This window comes from Cydia strobilella, chromosome Z, assembly GCF_947568885.1.
Source record: "Cydia strobilella chromosome Z, ilCydStro3.1, whole genome shotgun sequence".
Classification (NCBI taxonomy): domain Eukaryota; kingdom Metazoa; phylum Arthropoda; class Insecta; order Lepidoptera; family Tortricidae; genus Cydia; species Cydia strobilella.
The window spans coordinates 29,614,274-29,626,354 of NC_086068.1; the positions used below are offsets into that span (position 1 = coordinate 29,614,274).

General features: G+C 39.4%; 1 protein-coding gene across 1 annotated transcript in view; it reads left to right on the top strand.

Moving 5' to 3' along the window:
* The first annotated feature begins 1,276 nt into the window (after positions 1–1,276).
* LOC134754223 (protocadherin-23) overlaps positions 1,277–12,081 on the top strand; it is a 95,650-nt gene continuing 84,845 nt past the window's right edge. The window contains exon 1 of the mRNA XM_063690394.1: positions 1,277–1,387. Coding sequence (XP_063546464.1) covers positions 1,321–1,387 — 67 coding nt within the window. The 5' untranslated portion in view covers positions 1,277–1,320. The remainder of the gene's footprint in view (positions 1,388–12,081) is intronic.

Genomic DNA, 12,081 nt, shown 5'->3' on the forward strand with positions numbered 1-12,081 from the left:
GCCGGAGTTACTGGACCGTCAGCGCTCATGGGACGATATAGGGGTGAAGCGGGTGTTCGACGGCTTGTTGGGGAATGCAGCGGGTGTGGACAGGGCGAGGCTCGTCGTTGTGTCGAGGCCGGAGTCCGGAGCGTGGCTTCAGGCGCTTCCTTCTTCGCACTTAGGTACCCTTCTTGATAACGACTCGATGCGGGTGGCCGTGGCTCTTCGCCTGGGCTGTGATGTGTGTGAACCTCATGTATGCATCTGCGGCTCTATGGTGGAGAGAGACGGCCATCACGCGTTGAGTTGTTGTCGGTGTGCTGGGAGGTACCCACGCCACCACGCCTTGAATGATATCGTACGAAGGGCGTTGGTCTCGGCGAATGTTCCGTGTGTGCTGGAGCCACCGGGTCTTACCAGATCAGATGGAAAGAGGCCCGACGGGTTGACCTTGGTCCCGTGGGAGAGGGGCAAATGTCTGTTGTGGGACGCCACGTGCGTCAACACTTTTGCTGCTTCGCTTATTAGCCGCACCGTGCGTTCGGCGGGGGCAGCGGCTGAGCTAGCTTCGGCTCGGAAGCGGGAAAAGTATGCGGTGTTGGCGCACTACCTATTTGTCCCTCTTGCCGTGGAAACCACTGGCTGTTGGTGTGCTGAGGCCAAGACTTTTATTGGGGAGGTGGGCAGACGGTTGCGGGAGAGTGGTCATGACCCTCGCTCCGGGTCGTTCCTTTTGCAAAGGTTGTCCATCGCTGTTCAACGTGGCAACGCGGCGAGCGTGATGGGCTCCTTTGCATCTGGAGGGGCGCGGGGCGCATTTAGTGAATAGTTTTTGTGTTTGTTAGGTTCTAGTTTAGGTTAAGATCTTTGTAATGTTTTATTTTGTATGACATGTGTGTGATTGACAATGATTATTCAACTCTTTATTTCATAAAATCTTTTTCGAATAATTAGTAATTTTAAAGAATCTTACATAATTATAAATCACTAGTATTCATTGTATATAAACTGACAAATTCAACAGTTTGAACCGAATCTTTAATATTTAGAACAAACACTCAAAAACCACGAAAAACTTATGTGGGTTAACACATTATTGCTTATCAGCATCCATCTAAGGAATAGGTCAAATAAATAGACCGTCCTTAATAATCCCAAGTGCGGGTTTCGTGACTAAGAACTTCCGAAATGCCGCTATGTCAGTCATTTACGTTTTACTGTCTATTCAACCGTTGGATTTTGGTTATAATGATACTTATTGTACATTATTTGTTATAGGCAGCTTGCGAAGAAGGGCAGCTCCGATAATCGGCATGCGGCTGAAGCGGTAGCGGCAGAATGGCCGCCGCAGCGTTGGGTCTGGGGCTGCTGATACTGGCCGCGCCCATATCAACTCATGCTCAAGGTATCTAAAAATGTCTCTCTTTTACCTCACTGCACTTCAGTAGTTATGAGATTGTAAATATGAAGGTTAAATTATAGTTCTTAGTTAGATATCATATTTAAACTTATAAACGAGATTAAGCTATCTTCCATTAAATATTAATTATTATTATTATTTAGTGGGTGGTTTTACCTCCTTTTAGTTAGGCAAACGGTGCTGTCTTTTTCATTTCATTGTCTGGAGTGCACCATCAACAATAAGTAACCTCTCAACGGCATCCCCCATTGAAGTCGGTTGTTTTCTTAAAAATTATTTAATTAGCTATTGATTGTCTTGCATCAATTTTAAACTTAAATAACGCACAATAAATCACAGGTGGTGGACGGCGAAGCACTTTCCTAAGTAGTAAAATTTTGAATATATACTAATCATAAATTCTAAATAACTATGTTTTATTTTATTTGAGTTTAACCGCTCTTATTTGACTTGAAAAAGGAGAGATGGAAGGATGGGGTTACCATAATGTGGCTTATGTGGCTAACATTTTGATCACATGATCAGTATAAAGTAGCGATGTAACAGCCGAACTGTTAATATAGCTAGATGACACACCACAAGGCGACTATGTAAACTATGTCGAGAACAGTCGTAATTCAAAATTACACAGCTCGTATGTGACATCGCAGCATACAAAACACAAGAGTTGTAGCGATAAGTAATATAAGTACAGTCATTCTCTCGAGTCCCAGCTCACCACGAGTTAGTGCCCCTTGGATTGATATATACACATGGTGTGACAAACAACAAAAAAAAGCATTTAGGATAAGAGCGATTGCATAAATAAAAAATAATTTGAACACTAAAGTAATTAGTGAAGTACATGGTTAATAGTCTATTAATAATAGAGCATGTAATCGAATTGTTCACTTCTCTCTTTCATTAATCGATAGTATTGTTTCGCGTGCTTGAGTGTGTTTCATTAATCGATAGTATTGTTTCGCGTGCTTGAGTTTGTTTCATTAATCGATAGTATTGTTTCGCGAGCTTGAGTGCGTTTCATTAATCAATAAAATTGGTTCGCGTTCACAATTTTACTACATGTAAAAAAATTGTTAAATTCATGCGAAGTATTTTCTGACCGGTCAAGAGCTGAGCGCACGCTAAACCCAGTCTCACCTAGAGAGGCATTTGCAGCTGTCCAAAAAGGCTCTAGTTAATAAAAACTTTTATAAAAAAAATCGACTTCAAAAAGGATGAAATAAAAATATTATCCTTTTTAGGGTTTCGTGTTAAAGTATATGCGTTACCAACTGACATGTTTGAAGTCGGTGCCAAACCAAATTTTGATCCATATATTCATACTATTCATAGTGATTTTGGTGCAATTCGATAAGGATGCGGCATGCGGCTATATAAGTATGTACGTTGGATTGCCTAACGCAACGTACTACGTAGGCTAACAACACGCGAACGCGAAGCGGCGCGGCACGGCGCCTTAATTAATCCTTTGATACCTATAGAAGTGTCCTAAGTGGGCGATCTCGTTGCGAACACGAACGCCTTGGGCCTTGGGCCGGCTGCGCCGCGCCGCGTCGCTTCGCTTCGCGTTCGCGAGTGTTCGCCTATGTAAGACACAGCGTTACACGACGACAATAAACGAACTTTCTGTAGGTATTTAAAAACACACATCAAAACAGAACACACGGTTGAACCTTCTTGGCGCAGTTCGTACCATGCTTACATTACATACACATACACATTATATGTACATTAGTGTAAATCTAATGCGTTTATTTGTCGTCGTATCTTTTAAAGAGCATTTCTTACTAATTCCTAATAAATATGTATATATATATTTATAGGTATATATTTGTGTTTATATGGATATGTATTGTATATATATATATGTTTATGTTTATTTTATATTCTAGATTACAGGTTTTAATTATTTACGTTTGTAATAATTGAACCATAATTTACTTTCTGTTCATAGTGTTCGTTTGTCTATCTTGATCTGTTTATTGTTTCATTCTCAATTGCTCAAAGGTTGACTGGAAGAGATCCCTTATAGGGATAAGTCCGCCTTTGTTTGTATATATTTATGTTCTTTTATTGTGTTTGTAATCTGTCTTATGTACAATAAAGTGTTTACATACATACATACATTCTTGAACAGTCCATAGCACGCAAGTGTGGGATTGGGACTGAGTTATTTTCTATCGCTTATTCAGAGGACTACATTTCAAAATATAAAACAATTCAAGGAACCTTCATGCCAAATTTCTGCTAATGCGGTTCAGTTGTTTAGCCATGAAAAGGTAACAAAGAGGCAGACAGAATTACTTTCACGTTTATAATATTTGTACAGTTGTAATGGGATTTATAGACATACAGCTGATTATTTTTGACTTGTATTGTTACTACTTTGTTCCTCTATAACTGCAATCCTTAAGCAAAGAAGGCTCACTTGGCTTGGCCATGTACATAGAATGGACCCTACCAGACTCCCACGTCAAGTCATGCTGGGCCAAATCGCAAATGCCATGTAAGCTTAGATTTAAGGACTGCTGCAAGAGGGACCTGATCTGCTTCAATATTCGGCCTCACAATTGGGAGTCTCAGGCTGAAATGAGACCAGAGTGGCGTCGAGATCTCAAAGCGGGTGTAGACAAACATGACGAAGACTGGTTAGAGAACCTTAGGCAGAAAGACTCCGCGCTGCTAGACCTCCTCCCTTGGACTCTGGTCATGTTTGCGATTGCTGTGGCAGAAGATGCCGCTCTGGTATTGGACTCTTCAGTCATCACAGACGTTGCCATCAACCTCCCCGTAACACCTGATTTTCCCCGACGCTGCAACAATCATCTGCTATAGATGTAGTGGCCAATGATAGGACTAGTGCTAATATAAATATTAAATTAATAAAAAATATAATTATTTACACAGTAACATTAGTTGGTACAAATATCGGAATCATTTAAAAAATCGTCAACTGCATAATAGTTTTTATTAATATCAAAATAATTGTTACTGTTTACAGAATTTGTATTTATTACTGAAAATATAAAAACGCATTCAAATGGGACAAAAATTACGAAAACGCATTAATTATTACTTAAGGGGCCCACTGACTATCCGTCCGCCGGACGATATCGGCCTGTCAGTTAGAACAAAAATTTGACAGCTCCGAACAACTGACAGGCCGATATCGTCCGGCGGACTGATAGTCTGTGGGCCCCTTTACACCGTAGGATTTGACAAAACTATTTCTGACCATAACTGCAGTAAGTAACACTTTTGCTGTACTTATGATTACAAAAAGTACTTACTGAAGTTATCGCTACAGAATAAGTTAATAAAGTATTAGGTTTGCTCAAGTATAAACGTAGTAACGAATTATTTAATTTAACTCACTCCGATGTTGGGAAAATCATGTTTTTCAAACTATGTTTGTAATAATTTACGCCGAACTGACTCCCCGCAGTCCCTGCCTCTATTACCGTAGCCGCCGCACCACCCCCTGCCACCAAATTGATCCGCAAAAAATATCCTTTCTCCTAGATAAAAGTGCAGTAACTTCGACATACTACACATATAATTAAGAATATTACGAAACATAAAAACTATTTTCTAAGCATAACCGCAGTAATACTGTTTACTGCAGTAATGACCAATAAGCAATTATATTTAAGAACGTTTCTTACAATTAAAAGTGCAGTAAGTATAGTTACTGCCCTTATGGATAGCGTGCTCAATAAAGTCAAAAATAGATTCTTCCACTGTTAAGGGCAGTAAATATAGTTACTGCACTTTGAACAAAAAAAAATACTAACAGTTTAACAAATATATTCCAAAAACTTGTGCAGTATCTAAACTTATTGCACTTATGCTTCGTAAACTATATACAGAATTCTAAGTTACTGCAGTTATCGTTAATGGAAAGTATATATTTTATATTGCACGTCAAAGAAGAAGTTGTGCTCATCATGCTGATTCCGAATATGTATGTAACTCTATTTTGACAAAAACACGAGTTACTGCACTCTTTATTAGGTTTTGCTGCTTTTATTATTTTTTCGCAACTGTATTAAAAAACGTCGTTCGATACACGTGCGGAAATGTCATTCTTCACTCGTCCCGAGTCTTGCCACTCGTCTACGGCTCGTGGCAAGATATCTCGGGACTCGTCAAGTAATGACATACTTTCCGCACTAGCATCGAAATGTACTATTACGGTACATATGGTGCTACTCTCTCGCAATAGTCGCATATGTCGAAAGTTTAAAGGGCCATATGTACTGTAAAACGTTGTACGATACACGTGCGAATAGGTAATTCGCAACTCGTGTCAATTTAAAACACTCCCTGCGGTCGTGGTTTAATTTATCGCTACTCGTTTCGAATTTCCTCTTTTCCGCACTTGTATCGTAAATAACTAATACATGTGCAAATTTATTAGTTTTCTTACCATAGTATCCACAAGTGGATACACACAACTTCAAGAAGTTGACATAATTTGAAGTTTATAAATACTTACATAGAAACTTTATTTAAGTAGGTATTCTATTCAATATGTTATTAGAATACAATTTCAGTTCCGTGAAACTAATGACATCATGTGCAATTGCGCACCACACACAGTTAATGCCTCTAAATAGGCAGTCTTAACCATTTTTTGAATTATCGCGTAACAAGGGTGACTCGAAATAATTTCCTCTTTTTCGACAGCCGGGTAAATAAATTTAAGAAATACCTACATGATCGATTTGAGAGAAAAATATGAAATTCAGTTTTCACGCGACAGCGTCGTACTCGTACTGCCAGTGGCCACCAAACATTGTAGACGCTCCATCTGGCCGATCATTACTATTGCATGCTGAGCACAAGCGAGTTGAATCCCCAGCAGAGGTTCATAACTATGTAATGGAGAAACCTCAACTGATTCGCCTTAACGAGTTTTGCCTGCGATTGGAAACTGTTGCGTGGGCTGCCCATTGTTGCGAACACCGGCAGGGTCGTCACTTCCTTCCATTTAAATACTACTAACGCTAAATGCAATAACACCAAATAACTGTCTTGCTACTGCGACCGTGCTAAGTATTTACCACTGACAGTTATGATGAGATATAAATACTTCTTTCAATTGAAGTAACAATTTGCAAAACGCGCTACCTCTAAGAATAGTTATTTGTGAACCAACAAGAGAGGAAAGTTGGTTTTTCTTGCGAGTGTTGATTTTGAGTCCCGAGAAAGCGAAAGATCCTATAATTGAATCACGAGCGAAGCGAGTGATTCTAAGTTAGAATCTTGAGCGTAGCGAGGGACTCGAAAACACGAGATGTAAAATAACTTTGCTCTCGTGTGACACATAATTTTTCACCTCAGTAGTGAGAACATATTAAAGGTTAAAATGTATTTCGAATTTGTAATAGACGCCAAAGTATGAAATGGCTGTTCATGGCCTTCACTAAATTAAAAAGCTACTTTGTTTCACTCCCTGGAGTGAGGAAAGTAGGCTTGGTCGAGCTGCTGAGGTGAAAATATATTTTTCTCCTCACTAGCTCGGAAAGTTGTCGTTTATCCTTCAATACAAGCGGGGAAAAACGCGTTTTATCCACTAGTGGGGAAAGTAATTTGACCTTGGATGGAGCGTGTTTAAGTAGCTTGACAGATAACAAAACGTAGAACGCTCATGATAATGGTTCGTTCGATATTAATTATCATTAAATAAATGGTTTGAGAATCTAATAAAAAATACCAAATTTAGCTTTATTTAATGATTTTAAGTCATAAACCTTAAAATTCCATAAGAAACGTTAGATTTTTATAATGATGTTAAATATAATTCTGAACGCACAAGTTGAGTCGATGCAATTTCAAAACGCATCGTTGACATTTCATACGTCAGAACAGAAATGTCAACATTGTCAACAAAATTTTTACTGTTCTCACCGACTCACGTAAAAATCAGAATTTCTAGTGTTTTCTGTTATAATATCGTAAAACAATTAGTGATTCCAGTGATGAAGATGATCTATCGCCTGTGGATGTTGCACTTTCCTCGCTATAGTGAGGGGAAAAGTTTTGTGTTACACACGGGTGCAAATGTATTTTACTTCTCGTGTGTTAAAACACTCGCTACGCTCAGGATTCAATTCCACACTCGCGGGTAAAATACAACTTTGCACCCTTGTATAACAAATAACTATTTCTCCACACCACACGGTAAAGGCTCTCTTGATTATTCGAAAACGTTCATTTGGATTTGATTTGGTCTAATTTTGTTTGATATTTACAGTTAGTATATTCCTCGTGTTGGTGGTGTTACCTCACTGACGGACCTGACGCATAGGAGGTACCTACGCAAGTACCTACCTCTCTACCCGGAAATCGAGTGAACGTGTAGAAAAAAATAAAAATTGGCTCTGCTTCTCTCGTGTTTATTTCAGTGGTTATTAACTTATTACTGAAAAGGCAGCCTAATTAAGTTTACATATAGTTATACATAGACCGCGGTAGTCTTTTAATATGTAGCCTATGTAGGATTGAGGTACCTACATGGGGTTGATGTGTAGATTGCATTGTAATCAGTGTCGGAAATACATTGTTTGCTAAATGCTATTAATTTTCGTACAAGTGTGTTTGTTTATGTGCCGATGTTTCCTTTTTCCTACTGGGCTAAACCTTTATTTAACAGCAATTGTACATTCTATGAACACTCAACATCATCATATCTACAATGCCAAATACATTTTAGTTTTGTATTTTGTAGAAGGACTCACGCAATCATATCGAATTCATTTGTTAATAATGGCATTATCTTTTGATGAGATCGAATTAATTATTTGATTTGGTCGGTCACACTCTCTCCGTGAAGATGATTCTGTCCAAAACGATTATGTACGGAAAGTCGAATTCAAAACTATCTGTAGCGAAATCACGGCTACGGCTCATTGTTGACATTAATTGCTCCTCCGCTATATAGAACAGAAACAATTTTGTAATACTGCATGGCTAAAGCTTTGTTTTCATTTAATCATTCTTTGTACCCGACTGAAGAAGAAGAGACAGTTAATTGTTTTTTTCCGATATACTTTTATATAGCTAGTATACTCGTATATGTTATTCTAATAATTTAAAAAAAAACGATTTCCATGTGGAATTATGTAAAAGATTATGGTTAATGGTGCACGATTCCATGCAATGAAACTTTTGCCTAATTATGTAGAAAAGGAGGTAAAACCACCCACTTTTCTAGTAGCATTTCGTTTCTGTGAGGATTAGCATTTCCGGGTCAGAGTCCGGGTTTGGGTTCGGGTCCGGGTCCTGGACCGAGTCCGGGTCTAAGTCTGGGTGCAGGTTTAGTTTCAGGTCCAGGACCATGTCTAGATCCGGGTCCAAGTTCGGTCCGGGTCCGAGTCCGAGTCGGAGTCCGGGTTCGAGTCTGGGTCCGGCGCTGGTTCCAGGTCTAGGGACCAGGTCCATGTCCAGATCCGGGTCCGGGTCCGAGTCCGGGTCTAAGTTTGGGTCCGGGTCCGTAACGAAGAGGACAAATCGCCAAATGTGAACTATGTGTCGTTAACGTGTTCCATTCTGATCATCATCAGCAGTTACACTTCATCAAATGTCACTCTTTTAAATGCAAATGCTGGATTTGTTGATGAAAATACAAAAATCACTATATGTATGCCTTTCACATTTGAGGACTTCTCATGGATCCCATCATCTGAACTCGAGCTTGACAAAAATGTGTCTTGAAAACCTAACTTGCTTAACAAACATAACGAAGAGGACAAATCGCCAAACGTGAACTATACGTCATTGAAGAGATCCATTCTGATCATCATCATCAGTTCCACTTCATCAAATGTCACTTTTTTAATGTAAATGCCTGAGTTGTTGATGACAATACTAAAATCACTATATGTATACCTTTAACATGTGAGGAGTAACGAGTAACGGTATGCCCTAAATATTTAAAACTCTTTACTCTTTCTAGTGGTGTTCCATACAGAGTTACATCAGGTTGATTACTGCCGCCCTCAGACACCATATACCCATTGGATTTTAGCCACATCAAGCCATGGCTCATGGCGTACTCCTCACAAATTCTTAACAACCTTCTGAGACCACACACCGACGCGCTCAGCAGCACGTCGTCTGCGTCTGATTCAATTGACCTGGTGTCCGTACTTGAAAGATATTAATTAATTCCCTGGGCATGTTCATGTTCTCTATAATAAATATATAATGCAAACCTGTTTTTAAGCGTCTACTTCGCAAGCATCTTCTGTCAGAAGAATTTAAATAATGTTCTCCATCTTGTATGTACTAATACGTATTAGTTTATCTTTTGTATATCATATAAGTATTAGTATTTAATCATAATTTTGTTAGTTTGTTTATTTTTATATATATTACGCGAGGCCGATTTTTGTTCATCCCATCAGGTCTACAGTTATGGTCCGATTTTAATAAATTATATGTCATTTGATTCGTCTCATGCTACAGATTTGCAATAAGCTCTTAGTTTTTTGATTTTTTCCCGAAAAAGTACTAAAAAGTTAATTTGAAAAAATGTACCACGTGACCTTTGTTCTGACGAGATTGAATTGAACTCAAACCTATATATGTGGTATCCAATCCATTTAAATATTTGTTTTGAGACTGTAACATGCATTCTTCTTCTTCTTCGGTCCCTCATTGCTGAGGATCGCGACCATGTATGCTCCGTCTCCATAGTGTGCGGTCATAAGCCACATGAGTCACGCACTGCATGTTGCCGCCAACCACCCTCTTATTATATTTGTTTTGAGACTGTAACATGCATATACCACACTAAAAATGATATTAAAACACCATAAAATTTTATTATTGTGTTTGACAACATGTCAGACATGTGTTATCCACCTCGTACTCATCAAGATGACACATGTTTATTAACCGACTTCAAGATTTCAAAGGAGGAGGTTCTCAATTCGATTGTATGTTTTTTTTTTTACTCCATAACTCCGTCATTTCTGGACCGATTTTGAAAATTCTTTTTTTGATTGTATGTATATACATACAGATTGGTCCCGTTTTTGTCAAAAAGCAGTTCTGATGATGGGATCCATGAGGAATCGAGGGAACTCCTCAAATGTTAAAGGCATAATATAGTGATTTTAGTATTTACATCAACAAATCAAGCACTTACATTTAATTAAGTGACATTTGATGAAGTGGAACTGCTGATGATGATCAGAACGGAACTCTTCAATGACGCATAGTTCATGTTTGGCGATTTGTCCTCTTCGTTATGTTTGTTAAGCAAGTTAGGTTTCAAGAAACATTTTTGTCAAGCTCGAGTTCTGATGATGGGATCTATGAGGAATCGAGGGAACTCCTCAAATGTGAAAGGCATACATATAGTGATTTTTGTATTTTTATAAACAAATCCAGCACTTCCATTTTAAAAAGTGACATTTGATGAAGTGAAACTGCTGATGATGATCAGAACGGAACTCTTCAATGACGCATAGTTCACGTTTGGCGATTTGTCTTCTTCGTTATGTTTGTTAAGCAAGTTAGGTTTTTAAGACATATTTTTGTCAAGCTCGAGTTCTGATGATGAGACCCACGAGGAATCGAGGGAACTCCTCAAATGTGAAAGGCATACATACAGTGATTTTTGTATTTTCATCAACAAATCCAGCATTTACATTTTAAAAAGTGACATTTGACGAAGTGGAACTGCTGATGATGATCAGAATGGAACTCTTCAATGACACATAGTTCACGTTTGGCGATTTGTTCTCTTCCTTATGGACCCAAACCCAATCTTGGACCCGGACTCGGACCCGGACCCGGGTCTGAACATGGACCCCAACTCGGACCCAGACCCGGACCGACCTGACCCAAACCTGGACCCGGACAGCCGGACACGGACCCGGACTCGGATCCGGGCCCAGACCCGGACCCGGAAATGCTACTAGAAAAGTGGGTTAGGTGGGTGGGTAGCTTTTGAACTGCGATTCTCACAGAACAGAACTGCTATCAGAAAAGTAGGTTAGGTTAGGTTAGAGCTGTGACCCTTACAGAAACGAAATGCTACCAGAAAAGTAGGTTAGGTTAGAACTACGACCCTTACAAAACCGAAATGCTACTAGAAAAGTGGGTCGGTTTACCTCCTTTTCTACATAATTAGGCAAAAGATGCTGTCTTTTTCATTTCATTGTCTGGAATCTAAGAATGCTTTCAGCGGCATCCCCCATTGAAGTCGGTTTTTTTTTCTTAAAAATTATTTTATTGTTGCTTTGGCACATAGAAGGTTTGGCCTATAGAATTGGCTTACCGAGTGCGCCCGTGAGGGACAGAATTTGTAGCCCACCAGCCCACCATAAACCATACAAAACGGTGGGGAAAAGCATCTATGTTTACTTCAAAAAGCACGTATGGCGAGGTTTGTCCTTATAAGGATGTTAAATGATGTCGGATCTTTAAGGTAAACGGTCAGCCAATGGGGTTGGCAACTGTCAAAGGTTTGCAGAGATGGCGCCATCATAGCTTGCCCCTTTTTCTATGAGATTTGGCTTACAGGGCTGGCATTCAGGGAATTAAAAAAACAAAAATTTGACTCAATTGTTGATTGACAGGGCAAGCTATGCTGGCGCCCTCTGCTAATTATGTCGACCGGCCAACCCCATTTTCCGCATCGGTCCGCGCCCTTGGTGCGG